Raw genomic sequence first — 19519 nt, forward strand, 5'->3', positions numbered from 1 at the left:
ATCAAGCCAGCCAGTCTCCCAAATGCGGGTTGCAGTCTTCCCATATGCGAGTTATATGTGGTCCAAGTGTCTTCCCACCCCCCCCCCCCCCGCCACCACCAAGGGGATCAGCACACTACCTCCTCAGTTCCATGCAATTTGTGAAACAGGACTTTCCTTCCGTACAACTGCTGGCACTAGTGAATCCTGCATCGTGCCGTTACGTCAGCCATCAATTCCAGCACTTGGTTAACTGATTTTATTACACTCTGTCCCTCATTGAGTTCCTTCTAATGGCTCACCCATTTCTTTTTTAAGGAACAGATGTGATTGTAACTGTGTACAGCCAGAATCAGGTTTATTATCAATGACACATGTCATGAAATTTGTTGTTTTGCAGAAGTGATACACGAAGTATACTATAAATGAGAAGAAATCTATATCTACAGTCTGCACACTACAGATTATATACATTATAGTACATACTGTATATTATATAGTTGATATACACAGTAAATTACAGTTATGTTTACCAACTAAATGCATATAAGCATGCCGACATGGTCAAGAGGTTCAGTTGTTGTTCAGACCAAACAGCAGAATGGGGAAGAAGTGTGATATAAATGACTGACTGTGGAATGGTGCCAGATGGGGTGCTTTGAACATCTCGGAAACTGCTGCTCTCCTGGGACTTTCATGCACAACAGTCTCAAGGATTTACAGAGAATGATATGACAAAAAAAAATGTCCAGTGAGTGGCAGTTCTGTGGACAAAAACGACTTGATAATGAGAGAGAAGTCAGAGGAGAATGGCCAGATGTGTTCAAGCTGACAGGAAGGAGACATTAACTCAAATAATCATACATTACAATAGTGGTGTGCAGAAGAGCATCTCTAAGTGTACAACACGCTGAACCTTGAAGTGGATGACCTACAGCGGAAGACCATGAACATAAACTCAGTGGCCACTTTATTAAGTACTGAGTGTATATACTACCAAAAGATATACTATAAATATATATAAATATGTTTATCTACTACACACACACTGAATAAATAATGCAGAAAGAGTAATAATGATGAAATAATGTTCACAAATTTATTGTCCATTCAGAAATCTCAGTCTCACCTGTGTCAGCCACCAGAGACATATCTGTACTTTCTTTCACTGTGGCTCCTTCACACGCACTCTTAAGCGAAACACGCACCTGCTGACAAACTGGCAGGCTGTCGATGAGGAAGGAAACCCCACTCTGTGTCAAGTTGTATGATTGAAGTAGCGACTCAGTGTCTTTGCCGTCCCGTTCAGGCAAGATGACATCCAGTTGAAACCAGCCTACATCCCCCTGAACTGGCCTGTCCCAATAAACGGTGACACTGTTGGAAGTTGATGTTATTAGGCTCAAGTTGCTGGCAGGCAAGGGTTCTACATAAAGATTAGAAAATGAATACAGTTCGAATCAGATTTATTATCATTGACATACATTGTGAAATTTGTTGATTTGTTGCAGCAATGCAAGACAAAAACATTACAAGAAGATAGAAATAAATAGTGCAAAAGAGGAATTTGAAGTAGTGTTCATGAACCATCAGAAATCTGATGGCAGAGGGGATGAACCTGTTCCTCAAGATGTTGAGCATGTATCTTCATGCTTCTGTACTTCCTCCCTGATCCTAGAAATGAAAACAAAGGGCACGCCCTTCTTCATGTTCTGCCTTTGAAGATGTCCTTTACGGTGGGGAGGCTGGTGCCCGTAATGGACCTGGCTGAGTCAAAAACACTCAGCAGCTTTGGCTCACTTCATTCCTGTGCATTGGAGCCTTCGAACTAGGTGGTGATGCAGCCAGTCAGAATTTTCTCCATGGTGCAGTTGTAGAAATTTGCTTCTCCCCCACCTCAATCCAATCACCATCAGGGAAGATACAACAGTCTAAAAGCACACATGATCAGGCTTAAGGTCAACTTCTACCTCAATATTACAAGACTATTCAATAGTTCCCTAGTACAATAATATTGACTCTTGATTTCAGAGTTTGTTATGATTGTGCACCTTATTGTCTACCTGCACTTCCTCTGCAAATGTTGCTGTTTATTTTGCAAAGTTATTGTTTTACTTTGTTCTGCCTCAATGCATTGTTTAATGATTTGATCTGTATAAACTGTACAAGACAGTTTTCACTGTATATCAGTCCACATGACAATAACAAACCAATTCCAACTTGGATAAAAAGACTGGAACATTCTGATGGTCAGACAGTCTCTCTGGAGGCAATATTTCAGGTCAGTTAACTTTGGTAAGAATCAATAATTTGGATCTTTAATGGTGTGCAAAAAATTGCATATTTTAAAAATTTAAACCTTCAAATCACAGTTTGATCTATTTGGAAAGAAAGCTTATTTAAAAAAAAAAATTATATTGTTGGATACCTAGAGCAAGAATCAAAATTGTCTCACAGGCATAAAAAAGTCACATTACTGCTGAATTGATCTTGTCAGCTGTGGTCTAACAACCCACACACAAGAAAATATTGGAAAGACTCAGGAGGGTGAGGGTGTTCCCTTTCCACATTTAGAACTGATGAAGGGTGTTCAACCAGAAATGTTCTTTCACTCTCTCCACAAATGCTGCCTGACCCATTGAATATTTCCAGTTATTTTGAATTTCAAATATAATCAAAATTGATTCAGGCCCTCGAATGCAGTATCAATCTTTATTTGTGTAACCAAGGGCCAACCTCCTCAGGTAGATGTGAAATATCTCCCATCACTATTTCATTATACAAGCGCTGACCGGAATAGCACTTTCCTTCTGCCTACATTGTACCTGGCTGACTTCTGCTGAGAGAACAACCAGCAATGTATTGAATTCAAAATTAGAAAATATTTATTCATGTTTTCTAATATTATTGGACATCCAGAGTCCAAGCCAATGATGTGGGTGTGGCCATCCCGTGGAAATTGGGCTGTCCCAGACCTGGGACTCCCTGGATCAGATGTCCATGCAAGCAGGAAACATGTAGGCCAGTGACTTAGTGAGCCTGGAGTTTGATGGAACCCAGAGCTCCAGACTCATCGGCTAATCTGGGGGTTGATACCAAAGATCAGAACCAGAAAGTCAATCAGAAGTCCAGAAGGTCAATCCAATGGCTGAAGCCAGGAGTTCCGGAAGGTTTTACTGTCATGGGATCAAAGGACTGAGAGTGTGTATGGGTGAGAAAGGAAAGGGACTTGTTCTGCTGCTGTTGTTTCGTTGCTTCTTGGGCTGTGTCATTGTGTTCTTGCCAATATTGAGGGCATGCCATGTTGGTGTCAGAATGTGTGGTGATATCTGTAGGCTGTCTCCAACACACCCTTAGTTAGATTTCACTGTACATATTGATGTACGTGTGGTAAATAAATGAATCCGAATCTAATGCACATGCTCAGGGTCAGTAATATTCACTTTCATATCATAGTGGTAGATAATCGGGCTGCAAATTAGATGTAGGAAGGAAAAGAATCTTTTCTTAGGGCAACTCATCCCGGCTGTGACCACAATGAGGCCAGTCAACAGGAAACCCAGGGCTCAGACTGACCCAGTCTGCAGTTAGTTGTCCAAGGTGATAATGATGCCCAAAGAGAAAATATTTTTGCCCCAGATTCTACAAACTAAACGGCCAAGTGGCTACTTGGATTTTTATTTGGACTTAGAAATTTAGGATGTTCCCAAATCTAATACAAGAGAACTGTTATTTAAAAAAAAAATCTTAATCTGTACAAAATATCCCTTTCTAAAGATTTAGATTTATTCAAAAACCAAGTACTCCATAGAATTGGATTAGAATAAACTTGGTATTAATGTAGTTTTAAATGTAATACATCTGGTGTTGCCCACAGCTAAAAAGAAAATGTGTTATTAAAAATACAAAATTAAGATAGAAATGGAAATTTCAGGGAAGGGTTAGATTTATCTTAGAGTTAAAAAAAATCAGAGTAACATCATAGGGAATAGGGCCTGAACTGTGCTATAATGTTCCATGTTGTGGTTCAAGGCGCCACTCAGTGGCCAGAGCTTGCAACTACAATGTGACAGTTGACATGGCAAAATTGAGAGGGCAACAGAATTTTTTCTGGTGGTAAATGTTGTCAGAGAAGTATGACAACAGACTTTCGGATAAGCAATAGAACATTTTTAACATCTGGAGAGCAGGACAGCAAGAACACATACACTACCTGTTAGTGTTACAGCGCAGACACCATGCTCCATAATATTCACACATACGATGTAGTGTCTACATGGCGTTAAACCCGTGATGTTAAGGCTTGGGTGTATGACAATCTCTTGATGCAGTTTGTTGCCATCTACATCAAACAATAGAAGAGTGCAGAGGGGATCTTTAAGGAAACAGGTTCTAAATCCCCAGAAGAAGCTTAGTCCAGTGGGAACGGTGTTGATCTTCAAAGGGAAGTGATCAGCAGAAACTGAAAGGAAAGGACAAGATTAGTTTTATTTGTTACAAGAGCATCCAAATATACAGTGAGGTGTGTTATTGGTGTCAATGACCGACACGGTTTGGGGATGTACTGGGGGCAGCATGCATGTGTTGCCATGCTTATAGCATACCCATAATCTACTGACCTGCAGGAGGAATCCAGAGCACCCAAAGGAAACCCACCCAGTCACAGGGAGAACATACAAAATTCTTACAGACAGTGGCGGGAATGAAACCCAAATCCCAGGCACTGTAAAGCTTTACATTAACTACGCTAGAATGCCACCTTAGAAATTAGAAATGGTTACTGGTTAGAAGTTAGCTAAAGGATTGATGCCGACATTTACCGTAAGCACCCACAGTAATATGGCAGCTGATAACATATCACATTTGGGACCGATTATAACAACACACACGACTCCCCAGGGTTCCATTCCTGTGGACTGATTATAACCCAGACAGGATGGGGGTGCAGTGTTGGGTGTAGCACTAGTATAGCACCCAAACTGGATCATTCTCGCCACTGTCTGGAAAAGTTTGGATGCTCTCCCTATGACCACGTGGGTTTCCTCATTTCTTTCCACATTCCAAAGACGTACAGGTTGGTAGGTTAATTGGTCACATGGGTGTACTTGGGCAATGATGGCTCATTGGCTGAAAGGGCCTGCTAAGGTTCTGGACCGCTAAATAATTAAAATCCAGGCATGAACAGAGCACCCTTCCAGCAGAAGATGCCCACAGTCCCACAGCAGCCGACAAAGCCCACCTGTCGGCCGCCCAAACATTTGTTTCTGTGGGAAGTACACAGGTCGGGAACTCATAAGCTGGGTGGACCTGTTTCACTGCACAAATGCTCCCCAACCTGAACATTCCCCAGTGAGAATTGCTTTCACTTCTAATTATCCAGAAGACGAATTAAGCAACATGACTCACCTATCACCAATGACAAATCGTGTGTCCCTAAAAAGTAAAGGACTTCTCCCTCACAGCCAAGCCTTGCATTCCTTTGGAACAGGAAACTTTGTTTAGCGTCTTCCACTCCCTAGAAAGCAAAAAGGTGCCACTGCTAGCAGGTTGAAGCTCACGGCAAATGAAATGCTGAGCTTAAACAATTCATTCGACCACATACCACCAACCAAATTACCTGTACTTCTGTAACACTTCCATTTAACACCTCTACGTGTGGAGGACCTTCAATGTCATCGGAGAAAAGAAGCAAAAATAAATTCACACATCAAATGAACTGCAGCTTTGCCATGTCCACATTGAATTATTTTGACAATCAAGTTTTGGCTACTGTACATTACGACAGGAGGAAATTATGGCACTTAGATCAGAAATTTATAGCACTCAAACCAGATAGTTTGTCCATCCCTCCCAATACCTCTTGAAGTAGCTTGGTGCCAGACTGGAGTTAGTAGCACCCTGTAAAAGGAAAACTAGTCCTGCGGCCAACCTGTATCATGGGTCAGAGATTCCCCGTCTGGTCTGGGTCACATTGGAAGCAAAGCGGAAGATGGTGTGGGAATTCACTAGGTTAGCTCATGGGATCAGAGAGTTGCAAATCACGTACAGCTGAAGAGGTTAGATCTGTATTACACAGAACATAAAAGCACAGTACAGGCCATTGCGATGTTGTGCTGACATCTTAACCCACTTTAAAATAAATCTAACCCTTCCCATCCTACATATCCTTCCATTTTTCTATCATTTATTTGCTGAAGAGTTTCAAAGTTCAAAGTAAAACTTGTATCGAAGAACATAAATGTCACCAAATACTACTCAGAGTCTTTTTCTTGCAGGCATTCTTGGTAAATAAAAAGCATCAATGACCATCCGTGGCAGTGAATTCTACTCACCCACCACTCTTTTTTAAAGAAAAACATAACTCTGATATTCTCCTCCCCCCACCTCATACTTTCCTCCAATCATCTTACATTTATGCCGCTTTGTATTAGCTGTGTCTGCCCTGGAACAAAGATGTTGGTTGTCTACTCTATCCATGCCCCTTATCATCTTGTACACATCATCTCCTATCCTCCTTTGCTCCAAAGAGAAAAGACATAGCTTACTCATCATCCTATCTTCACAAGATATGCTCTCTTATACAGGCAGCATCCTGGTAAATCTCCTTTGCACCCTCTCCAAAGTTTGCACATCTTTCCCATGATGATGTGACCAGAATAAATACAACATTCCAAATGTAGTCTAACCAGGGTTTCATCGAGCTGCTATTGAACTCAAAATATTCCTTGGAGTTCAGAAGAATGTGCAGCAACTTCATCAGGGGGCATAATAGGACAGATGTTGAGCAACAAGCAATTTGCTGGAGGAATTCAGGAATCAATCAGTTGGAGGAATTGTTGACACGTCAGGTCAAAACCTTGCATCAGGGTTTATGCCAAGATGTCTCCACTAGTCAGAAAGACTCATCAGATGATGTAGTCAGACAATAAGGGAGAATTCTTTATAACTGATGTGTAGGAATTTCTTCTCAGAGGGCTACAGGACATTAACAGGCCCTTTGATCTAGGCATTCCATGATGAATTGTTATGCTGCCTGGTCCTACTGGCCTGTATCTGGACCATAGCCCTCCTATGTATCTATCCAAACTTCTCAAATGTTGCAATCAAACCTGCATCTACCACTTCCACTGGCAGCTTGTTCCACACTTGAACCACAGTGAAGAAATACCCCTGCATGTTCCTCTTAAGTATTTCACCCCTAACCTATGACCTTGAGTTCTGGTCTCATCCAATCTCAGTGGAAAAAGCCTGCTTGCATTTACTGTATATAGATCCCCAAAAATTTGCATACCACTATCAAATAACTCCTCATTCTTCTACGCTCCAGGGAATAAAGTCATAACCTACTTGGACTTTTTCTATAACTCAGGTCCTCAAGTCCCAGCAACAGCCTGGCAAATGTTGTCTGGGTGTTGAACCTCTGGAATTCTCCACCTCAGAGGGCTGTGGAGATTTGGTCATGGGGGGGATTTTAAGTTGGGGGGGGGAAAAGAGAGACATTTTTGAAGAATTAGGACCACATGGAACTGGCTCAGAAGAACATAGAACAGTACAGTACAGAGTAGATCTTTCAGCCCAAGATGTTGTACCTTTTACTATATGCCAAGATCAATCTAACCCTTCCCTCCCACAGAGTCTACCATGTTTCTATCACTTATGTCTATCTAGGAGATTTTCAAATGCTCCTTGTGTATCTGCCTCCACCACCACCCTGGCACCCCATACAACTGTGTAAGAACTTGCCTCTAACATCCCCACTAAAAACTTTCCTCCTGTCATCTTAAAATTATTCCTCCTGGTATTAGAGGGAAATATTTAAATTTAATTTAGAGATACAACATGGTATTAAGTGCTTTCAGCCCAATGAGCCCACACCACCCAATTACACCCATGTGACTAATTAACCTACTAACCCATACCTACGGTATTTGGAATGTGGGAGGAAACTGGAGCACCCAGTAGAAAGCCATTCAGCCACAGGGAGAACGAACAAAGCTCCTTATGGACAATGGTGGGAAATGAACCCAGGTCATTGGTGTTGTAATGGTGTTACACCTTTGGACCTGTGCTCATTGTAATTCAGAAGAATGCGTGGGGATCCCATTGAAACCTACCGAATGTTGGAAGGACTAGATAAGGTGGATGTGGAGAGGACATTTCCTCAGGTGGGGGTGTCAGGAACTAGAGGGCACAGCCTCAAAATTTGAGAGGCAACCTTTTAGAACAGAAGGAAGTTTTTTTAAGCCAAAGCGTGGTGAATCTGTGGAATGCACTGCCACAGACTGCGGTGGAGGCCAAGTCCAGAGGTACATTCAAAGTGGAAGTTGATACATTCCTGATTGGTCAGGACATCAAGGGATATGGCGAGAGGGCAGGTGTCTGGGGTTGAATGGGATCCAGGATCAGTTGTGATGAAATGTCAGTCTGGACTCAATGGGCTGAATGGCCTAATTCTGCTCCTATGTCTTATGGTCTACAATAACCACTATGCTACTGTGTCTTGGCTATCCACTCTATCAAAGCCTCTTATCCTGTACAGCTCTATCAAGTTACCTCTCATCCTCCTTCACTCCAAAGAGAAAAGCCCTAGCTCATTTAACCTGTCTTCATTAGATATGCTTTCTTGTTCACTCAGTATCCTGGTAACTCTTCTCTGCCATCCTCTCTAAAACTTCCACATCATTCCTATATTCAGCAGAGGGAAGTCCTATGGGGCAGGTGCGAGGTGTCAGGTGGCCCACAGCTACTTCTTTGTGTGGTGTCTCGCGATTGTTAGATGCCAGAACCAATACCACATCTGCGGTTGAGTATTGTCTAGGCAACCTGCCTGCAAACATCAATGGGCTTGAGCATGGTAAAAGGAAAAATAAATGTTATGTCCACACAAGGTATTCTGTGGATGCACACCAAATTCTGGAGGCACTCAGCTGGTTAGACAGCATCTCTGGAGAGGAATAAAGAGTCGATATTTCGGGCTGAGACCCTGTATCAGGACAGGAAAGTAATGGGGAAGAAGCCAGAACAAGATGGGGGGGGGGGGGGAAGGGGAAGGAGTACAAACCAGGTGATAGATGAGGGGGGATGGTAGGTGGTTGGGGGAGGGTGTGAAGTAAGAATCTGGGAGGTGATATGTAGAAGGGCCAAAGGAGGGATCTAATAGTGAACCATGGAAGAAGGTGAAGGAGGTGCACCAGAGGGAGATGTTGAGCACTTGAGAAGGGGTAAGATGGGAGCCAGAATGGGCAATGGAAAAAGGGAGAAGGTAGAGGGGAAACAGCAACTCAACCTACACATGGTGTAGATTTTCCAGGTTGACGACTGGGTCGCGTGTGTGAGGTGTAGGACGTGTTCCACCCTTGGTTCCAGCCACCAGGAACCAGACTTTATTTTTCCAATGTCAAGAACATTGTTGTAGTTTAAGTAAAGTTTCCTACAGAATAGAAACAAAACATTTTAAAAAAGCAACTAGAGTTCCATTCTCAAACAATTCTGATTTTATTTAAAAAAAAGTTCTCAGTCTGTAGCCAACATTCGCCACCCAGATCTTTGTCCTCAAGAAATTGTTGGCAAACCATTTGCAGTCCATCAATTTGCATATTCAAATCCCCAATACTGTCCTGTTCTTCCTCTAACCCTCCAATTTCACCCCACATCCCTCCTCCTGCACTCACACTTGACCACCCTCCTAGGAGCATAAGACATAGGAGCAGAATTAGGCTATTTGGTCCATTGAGTCTTCTCTACCATCAATATTGGCTGAGGAATGAAAACTGAACAGCCTGATTCTACTCTTGTGTCTTATGGTCTTGTTTTCCCTCTCAACACCATTCTCCTCATAACTTTTGACATCCTTACTAATCAAGAACCTATCAACATCCATATTAAATATACCCAAATACTTGGCCTCCACAGCCATCTGTGGCAATAAATTCCACAAGTTCCGCCATCCTGGCCATCATTTCTATTCCGAGGAGGTACCCCTTTCTGAGGCTGTGCCCTCTGGTCCTTGATTCTCCCACTATTGGAAGCATTTCTTTCATGTGAAATCTGCCCAGACCTTTCAATATTCGGTAGGTTGACTTCATTTCCCTCCACAGATACTGCCTGAACTCCCGAGTCCCTCCAGCATCTTAAATATTTGAGCCACTTCATTTCCAAGACCACATGGTAACCGAGTTTGTGGAGATACACATTTCAAGTCAGTCACACATCATGGAAAAAGGCTACTCAGGTCTACGCTGATCAGTGAGCACCCATCTGTACTAATCCCATCTTCAAGCACTTGACCCATTACCTTCCATCCCTGGACAATTCAACTCTTTGCCGAGCACTTGTCAGTGACTCTCCCACCCACCACCTCTCAGAAAGCGTATTGAAGGTACTCAACACTCTCCGGGTGAAATATTTTATATTATATTGGGGCGAAAAAGGTAATTCCAGTAAATTTGGGGCAGCACATGAGTGTTGTGGTTAGCATAATGCCATTACAACACCAGTGACCAGGGTTCAATTCCACCACCGTTTGTAAGGAATTTGTACATTCTCTCCGTGACCGCGTGGCTTTCCTCTGGGTGCTCCAGTTTCAAATGAAGGTTGGTGGGTTAATCACTCAGGTGTAATTGGGCCGAAATGGTATGTTGCAGAAGTCTAGGACCAGAGGGCACAGCCTCAGAATACATGAGCAACCCTTTAGAACAGAGATGAGGAATTTCCTCAGCCAGAGGGTGGTGAGTCTGTGGAGTTCATTGCCACAGACACTGTAGAGGCCAAGTCACTGAGTATGTTTAAAGTGAAGGTTGATGGGTTCTTGATTGGTAAGAGTATCAAAGGTTACAGCAAGAAGGCAGGAGAGAGGGGTTGAGAGGGATAAAGAAAAACAGACCTGAGTGAATGATGGGACAAATGGACTAATTATGCAGTCGTATGGTCGTCTTTCAAACCCAATTGCAGCTGCTGTACAGAGATGTCACCGGCTAATCCATTCAGAGGTCCCCAGCAGGTTTGCTATCTTCATCTACAACTGTACAGAATCCTCCTTGTTGGAGTTACCCAGTGAAGGTGACGGATGACGTAATGTCCCAGCACAGCGAGGTGGCACCACAGGTCACTGGCTCTGCTCCTTCAAGTTAAAAAAAAGAAAATCACATTCATAAAGAATTTACATAGAACGCAAAGATATGAGGTTATTGCTTGAAGTGTATAGTACACTGATTAGTCCACAGCTGGACACAATTCCATCACCACAGAAGATTCGCAAGAGATTCTGCAGATGCTGGAATTCCAGAGCAACACACACACAAAATGCTGGAGGGACTCAGCAGGTCAGACAGAATATACAGATGGGAGTAAACAGTCAATGTTTCGGGCCAAGACCCTTCATCAGGACTGGAAAGGGAAGCGGAAGAAGCCGGAATATGAAGGTGGGGAGGGTAGCAGGGAAGAAGGAAGAGCAAAAGCTGACAGGTGAGAGGTGAAATCAGGAGAAGGGAAGGTGGGGGTCAGGAGAAGGGGAAATGAAGTGAGAAGCTGGGAGAGGATAGGTGAAGTAAGTAAAGAGCTAAAGAAGGAGGAATCTGATAAGAGGACAGGAGAAAGGGAAGTCATTGGGGAAGGCACAGGTGGACTAAGTATTGGCTTTGGGAGACAAAAGCAGACAAAATAAAAGGCAGATGGAACAAGGTGTTGAGGAGGGGGAGAGGGAAAGTGGAGATAGCTAGGAAGGTGATAAGCAAGAACACAAAGGGCTGCCGATGCTGGCATCTGATAAGTGAGGCGATAATGGCGGGAAAAGAAGGATGGTAGAGTGGCACTGCAGTTCGCATAATGCTTTACAGCGCCCCCTGTAAGACCGCTGTTCGATTCTCACCAGTCTGTAAGGAGTTATTAAACATTCTCCCCGTGACCGTGTGGGTTTCCGTCGGGTGCGACCGTAGCGGTTAGCGCAACGCTAATACAGTTAGGGACATCGGAGTTCAGAGTTCCATTCCGGCGTCCTCTCTAAGAAACTGTGGGCGTTGGTTTCCTCCCACAGTACAGAGATGCACGTCTTAAAAAAACATAGTATCTCTAAAAGTGTGGGTTGAAGCAGCATCGTTCGCCCAGCCTTCTCCTACAAGGCTCTATCGTTTACAACTTTTCAACCAATGAATGGAGTAATTTCAAAAATTAACTCTTCATGACGATTGATTTCCCCTCCCTTCTGTGAAATTAAGTGGTTCACCGGGGTTGGGAGAAGGAGATTCCAATGGTAACTCTTAACAAGACAACCGGCCGTTCTGTCAGAACATCTCCGAGTGTGAACTAGTTAATAGTCCCATTCTAGAGTTTAGGCTGGAACGCAACTGAATCCGGGGGGGGGGGGGGGGGGGGGGAAGAAAAAAAATCCTTCGCTCTCAATTTCAGCCACAACATCGCAAGCCTTATCCGAGACCAAGGTGTTCACTTCATTTGATAAGATGTACACGCATGACTAAGAGGTGAAGGTCGAAGCTTTTCCCGGCCACTTGAACAGAAGTTAAGCGACCGTGAAGAAGAAATCAGTCGCTGAATGACGAGCGGAAGCTCCCGTCCCGTTACCTTCTGACGATCTCAGTAACAGGGCTGAAGTGGCGAGCCACAACAGGCTTCCCGCTCGCCCGGGCATCGTGCTGTTGAAGGTGGGAGTCCTCTGTCTCTCGTTTCTGCCCTTAATCATCTCCCCGTCAAAAAAGAACGAGCTAACCAGTCCAGCTGAGATCTATCACCTGTAAGTCGCCGATAAGGGAGCGATGAATGGAAGGTTGGGACCTGGAGCTCCTTAACATTTAAAGGGATATTCCCTGCACTGGCATGATCATCTCCAAGTTTTATCTTTTAAAAGATTAGCTTTACTTGTCACGTGTATATCAAAACATACAGAGACATACAAAACATACATTTGCATCAACAACCAACAAAATCCAAGAATGTGCTGGGGGCAGCCTGCAAGTGTTGCCACGCTTCCAGCATCAGCAAAGCATGCCCACAACTTACTAACCCTAACCCGTATGTCTTTGGAATGTGGGAGGAAACCAGATCACCCGGACAAAACCCACACGGTCACAGTGAGAATGGACAAACTCCTTACAGACTGCAGCAAGAATTGATTTTCCGATTGCCGGCACTGTAAAGCATTACACTAACCACTTTACTTATTTATCGTCACACACAAGATCAGAAACATTGAAATCCTGATCAGTACAACTAAGAAGGATTTGCCAAATTAAAACTGAAAATGCTGGGAACACACAGAGGCTCTGTGGAAAGAGAAACAAGATCATCTTTTTGACTTGGACCCATTAACCCCAGTTTCTCTCTCCACTGATGCTGAGCAACTAGCATTTGAGTGTTTCCAGGATTCTGTTTTCATTTCAAGCTGTATTTCATTAACTCTGCCCGCAAGCTCAGCTGCAAAAGGAGGAGGGTTGGGCATGGGGCTGGCAACCCAGAGCAACAGAAGCTCCAAAGACCTCATCCCTCAGAGAGGAAGGATCTTCAGCTGGAAGATACAAGATGGGTTACACCTAAGGACAACTTGAAAGACTGGCCCAGGACAGAGGACTGGGGAGCTGCTGTTGGCAGGCCATGGCCTATCAAGGGTGATGGGCTTAAGTACGTAAGTTAAGGACTATTTCATAAGATTTACCAAATGCTTTCTTAAGATAATGCTTTGCTAGGTGACTGGAATCAATAACACAAGGCTGATGTGCGGCTTGGAGGGGAATCCTACTGCTGGTGACATTCCCTGACGTCTGCTGCTGTTGCCCTTCTCAGTGGCAGCGTTGGGAGATGAGGGAGTAGGCTGGACATTTTCTAACCATAAGAGATTTTGTCAATGCTGGAAATCCAGTGCAGCACTTCCAAAATGCTGGAGCATAGGGTGATTGAGAAGGGATATGGTGTGTTGGCCATCATTATTCATCAGGAGATTGAGTTCAAGAGCCATGAGGTAATGTTGCAGCTCTATAAAACTCTGGGCAGATGATATGGAGTAATGTGTGCAGTTCTGGTTGTCTCATCATATGAATACGTAGCTTTAGAGAGGATGTGGAGGAGATTTGCCAGGTTGCCGCCTGGACTAGAGGGCCTGTCTAATGAGGATAGATTGAACAAGTTAGTGCTTTTCTCTTTGAGAAAGAGAATGAGAGGTGACTTGACAGAGGTGTATAGATGATAAAGTGGACAGCCAGTGACTTTACCACAGGGTGGAAATGGCTACTAAGGGGAATAATTTTAAGGTGATTGAAGAAAAGTATAAGGGGGATGTCAGAGGTAAGCTTTTTTTACATAGAGAGTGGAGGGGGTTTGGTATGCTTTGCCAGAAGTGGTGGTAGAGAGTGAATATATTAGGGACATTTAAAAACTTGGATGGCCACATGGATGATAGAAAAATGGAGGTCTATGTAGGAGGGAAAGGTTAGATTGTTTATTAGAGTATGTTAAAAGGTCAGCACAACATAGTGGGCCAAAGGGCCTGTACTGTGTTGCAATATACTATAGTCACTAACTCCCTTAATAGATTTTCCAAAACTTTCCTGTGGCTATGGACTCCGTTCTCAGTCACACACTACAGGAAGCAACTCGTCGCATTATCAACACCAGGTTTAAGTTTCTCTAATTTCTTCAAATGACAGCTCCAGTGGGATATTTGAACTCATGTCTCTGTAGTGGACCATTAATAACAGACCCTTGGTATGATTGGCCACAGCAATGCTACCATAGGGCAATCAGCTCCCATTAAGCCAATGAGGCATCAATTAGAAAACACATTTATATATAGCTTCTCACCACTTTAACAGGTCCCAATCAAGGATAATAATTGTCCTGAAGAAAATGAGCATCTAGTTTGTAAGTTTGTACACAGCATGATCCCACAAGTAACTCTTCATACAATAACAAGATATAGGATCAGGATTAGGCAATTTGGCCCATCAAGACCCTGCCATTACTTTTTTAACCCATTTCTCCTTCTCCCTGTAACTCTTAACTCCCTTACCAATTACAAAACTATCAATCTCTGACCTAAATACCTTCACAGTGTCTCTGGCAATATATTCCACAGATTCACCACCCTGTGGCTGAAGAAATTCCTTCTCATCTCCATTTTAAAGGGATGTCCCTTTATTCTGAGGCTGGCTAACGGAAACATTCTCTCCATATCCATTCCATATACTCCTTTCAATATCCATATCCATCTCCATATCACTCCACTCCATTCTCTCCATATCCACTCCATATACTCCTTTCCATATCCAATAGGTTTCAATGAGATCCTCTCTCATTCTACTGAACTCCAGTGAGTACTGGCCCAGAGACATCAAGTGTTCTCATATGTTAACCCCTTCATCCCAGGATCATTCTTGTAAACCTCCTCCCCAAAACTGCCAACAGTACTTCAATACAGCGTGATAGATGAAATCTCATAGCAGAAGGGGAGAAGCTGTTGCTGACTCATTGAGTGTGGGTCTTCAGGCTCCCCTGCCTCCTCCCTGATGGTAGTAATGAGAAGAGGATATGTGCTTGATAGTGAAGGGTTGTTAGTGATATCTCCTTCATGCCTCCAAGAAGAAGCCTCCTTCTTGAGGCATCATATTTTGACAGAGTCCTTGATGGTGGGGAGGTTTGTACCCCTACTGGAGTTGGCTGTTTACAACACTTTGCAGCTTTTTTTGATCCTGTGCACTGGAGCCTCCATCTCAGTCTGTGATGCAACCAGTCAGAATGCCCCTCCACTGTACATCTGTAGAGGAAAGGAGAAGTATAAACAGAGTCCACGGAGGGAATGCTGATTTTTATGATGTGCTGAGCTCTTCTACAGTTTCTTGCAGTCCTCGGCAGAGCAATTGCCGTATCAATCCCTGATGCATCCGGATAGGCTCCTGTATCTCCTCCCTGATGGCAGTAACGAGAAGAGGGCGTGCCCCCGATGGTAAGGGCCCTTAGTGATGGATGCCGCCTTCTTCAGGCACCACCTCTTGAAGATGTCCTCAAGAGTGGGGAGGGTTGCCCCCATGATGGAGCTGATTGAGTTTATAACCTTCTACAGCCTTCTGACTCCTGTGCATTGGAGCCTCGGTGATGCAGCCAGTCAGAATGCTCTCCACCTTTCAGCTGTAGAAATTAGTTAGGGTTTTTGTTGACAGATCGAATCTCCTCAAACACCTAATGAAACAGAGCTGCTGGTGCCCTCGTCATGATAGGAGTAGTAGTGCGATCACTCGAATCGAGTTTGATGTTCTCCTAAGGGGTTGTCTATTGGTGGGTCTTCATGTGGCTGTAGAGGCTGATCCAGGATCCACATAAATAGAGAACGCCTGTGCGTGGCTTTGTTTAACTTGGGGAGGCTGGTGCATAAGCAGCCACCACACTGGCCTTGATGAATCGGGGTCAGGGTCCAGTGGCCTGGAATGCAAAAAGACTGCTTCCGCCTTCCTCCACCTTCTCTGCCATTGTGTTTGTCATCATCTTCTGCCCACACCACTGTTGAGGTCTTGGTTGGATCGCTGTTTGTCTGGAACCTCCCTCTGGACCTTACTGCCGTGGGTGTCCCAACCAGGAGTTAAAAGCTAGATGGCAAACTCCATCTAGCTCTTGGGATCTCAGGAACTTGTAAGTCTCTGCACCATGACAAGGTAAGGATCCTCAGAAAAATCCATGAAAGCATCATGATAGCCCTCAATCTAGGTACTGGCTAACTTATGTGTGGTCTAACATATTGAACACCCATTAACGAGGCACTTCCCAGCTACCTGGCCTAAATTTGTCATTTGCATAACATTAAATGTTCATGTAAATGTATTTAGACTTATGTATCAATATGTTGTAAGGATCTCTGCCTCCTCCACTCTCCTGGTCAATGAGTTTCTGACCTACATCACCCTCCCTCCACATCTCTCCTCTAATTGTTCTGCAGTAACTAACTTCATGACATGGGGAATCAGTTTTTTCTAAATACTCTGTCATGGCTCTTTCATAATTTTAAACAGACTATGAAATGTCCCTGTAACCTCCTCTATTGGGCCTGTGTCCCACTTCATCCAGAGCAGCTGTGTGACAGAGGACTCTCTGATCTACAGGCTGTTCCCAGGGACAGACATGGACACAGACAGGGACACACATACACAGACACACGGATATCAAGTGCTGCTGGAAGGTGATCAATTTGGTGAAGTTCAAAGTAAATTCCTTTTGAAGGAACGTATCTGTCACCATATGCTACCCTGAGATTCATTTTCTTGCAGGCTTTCAGAGTAGAACAAGAAATACAGTACACAAAGACTGACAAACAAACAATGTGCAAAAAAGACGAACTGTGCAAATACAAGAAAAAGCAAGTAATATTAATAATAAATAAAGAAGAAAAAAAAACTAAGAACAAGAATTGTAGAGTCCTTGGAAGTGAGTTCATAAGTTGTGGAGTCAGTTCAGTGTTGAGGTGAGTGAAGTTATCCATATGATGAAAGATGCCCTTTGGTCTAGCAGAAGCTTGTTGTTGCTCTGCCAGCACATTGGGATGTCCGTAGAGGAATGCTGCTGACTGACACATATCCAGGATTCAGGAGGACATGCTGAGGGACGTACTGAAAAGCTTAGTGCAGACATTACATCGGCTCGGTGGGGGAGGACCACGGTGTAGGCTTCTTCTTCTACTAGAGAGTGAACAGGTGAGGAGCTCTCGTAGTAGTGTACCGGCCCAGGGGGCTGCATGAGTGATAACAGTGCCGTTGGTTTTAAAAAATGTAATAGAATACTACTTGATGCATTATCAATGAATCAGAATCAGGTTTATATGTTGTGAAATTTGTTGTCTTTGTGGCAGCAGTACAATGCAATACATTATAATAGATTTAAAAAAAACATGAAGTACACTAATAGTAGCCTGATGAAGGGTCTTGGCCTGAAATGTTGACTGGTTACCCTTTTCCTTAGTTGCTGCCTGGCCTGCTGAATTCCTCCAACATTTTGTGTGTGTTGCCATGAATTAGGGTGTATATATGTTAAAAAGCTAAATTAAGTAAGTAAGCCAAAAATAGAAATAAAAAAAGTAGTGAGGTGGTGTTCATGGGTCAATGTCCATTCAGAAATCAGATGGCCGAGGGGAAGAAGCTGTTCCTGAATTGTTGAGTGTGTGCCTTCAGGCTCCTGTATCTCCTTCCTGATGGAAGCAATGAGAACAAGCGCTCCCCCCACCCATACTTGATAGTGATACAGTCAGTCAGAATGCTCTCCACAGTACACCTGTAGAAATTTGCAAGTGTTTTTGGTGACATACCAAATCTCCTCAGATTCCTAATGAGATATAGTTGCTGTCATGGTTTCTTTGTAGCTGCATCAATATGTTGGGTCCAGGACAGATCCTCAGAGATATTGACACCCAGAAACTTGAAACCAATCTCTCTTTCCTCTTCTGATGCCTCTATGAGGACTGGTGCGTGTTCCCACGTCTTACCTTGTCATAATTCCCCAATCAGTCCTTTGGTGTTACTGATGTTGAGTGCAAGGTTGTTGCTGTGACACCAAGTAGCTGATATATCTTGCTCCTGGACATCCTCTTGGCACCATCTGAAATTCTGCCAACAATAGTTGTATCATCAGCAAGTTTATAGATGGCATTTGAGCAAACAGCATTGCATGGCTTATTCTTGTAAATAATTTTTTTAATGAATAAAGCTGGTGTTGTACAAGTGTTGTATTAACCACTGTGCAGGTAGTTATGTGTAGGTAGATCGGTTAATATAATTTGGCCACTACAGACATTGCGGGCTGAAGGGCCTGTTCGGGTACGGTATTATTCTATTGGCAAATCTTCTGGTCATTTCTTGCAAGTATTAATCAGCAAAGATAAGAACAATTCACCAACTCAGCAACCAATTATAAGTAAGATTTAATTGCACAGAGACAATCACTGACCTGGCAGCAGCTGCAAAAAGTTTTCATTTCGCATTTTGGAAATTCAAATTATCCTGAAAGTACGTACTGTACCTGCTTGACTAGGCCTCACACAACACATACTACAGTCGCTACCCTTAGCACACAGCTAGAGTGGGGGCTGACGAAAACAGCAAGGAAGTCCCATCAATGTTTCCAACTTCCTGTAGTTACCCCCTTCTCTTCTCCATTCCCTATTCTGATTCCTCACTCACCTCTTCTCTTCTTCTCACCTGCCCATCACCTAATTATGGTTCTCCTCCTTCTTCCCTTTCTTCCATGGTCCACTCTCCTCTCCTATCAGATTCCTTCTTCTTCAGCCCTTTACCTCTTCCACCTATCACCTCCCAGCTTCTCACTTCACCTCCCCTCCCCCAACCAGCCACCTTCCCCCTCACCTGATTTACCTACCACCTGCCCCCACCCCCACCTTCTTATTCTGGCTTCCTTTCCAATGCTGATGAAAGGTCTTGGCCCAAAGCAGTATTTATGTTTATTGCTTATTCCCCTCCATAAATACTGCCCGACTTGCTGAGTTCCTCCGGCGTTTTCTGTGTGTTGCTTTAGGGCCTTTTATAACTTACCCTAAAACCAA

The 19519-nt window shown here is 43.7% G+C and overlaps 2 protein-coding genes across 2 annotated transcripts in view; both read right to left on the reverse strand.

The window, feature by feature from the left end:
* LOC140734106 (uromodulin-like 1) overlaps window positions 1–1201 on the reverse strand; it is a 38784-nt gene extending 37583 nt beyond the window's left edge. Inside the window, exon 1 of the mRNA XM_073057687.1 lies at window positions 1109–1201. Within this exon, the coding sequence (XP_072913788.1) occupies window positions 1109–1130 (22 nt within the window). The 5' untranslated portion in view covers window positions 1131–1201. The remainder of the gene's footprint in view (window positions 1–1108) is intronic.
* Window positions 1159–12673, reverse strand: LOC140734011 (uncharacterized). Its single transcript, XM_073057589.1, has 8 exons — window positions 12556–12673; window positions 11029–11098; window positions 9270–9409; window positions 5597–5643; window positions 5386–5494; window positions 4193–4441; window positions 1232–1405; window positions 1159–1169 (listed from the first exon to the last, which is right to left on the reverse strand). The coding sequence occupies exons 1-8, from the start codon at window positions 12671–12673 to the stop codon at window positions 1159–1161; spliced, it is 918 nt and encodes a 305-aa protein (XP_072913690.1).
* Window positions 12674–19519: the final 6846 nt, after the last annotated feature.

The sequence above is a fragment of the Hemitrygon akajei genome, chromosome 10 (genome assembly GCF_048418815.1).
Source record: "Hemitrygon akajei chromosome 10, sHemAka1.3, whole genome shotgun sequence".
In the NCBI taxonomy this organism is placed as follows: Eukaryota; Metazoa; Chordata; class Chondrichthyes; order Myliobatiformes; family Dasyatidae; genus Hemitrygon; species Hemitrygon akajei.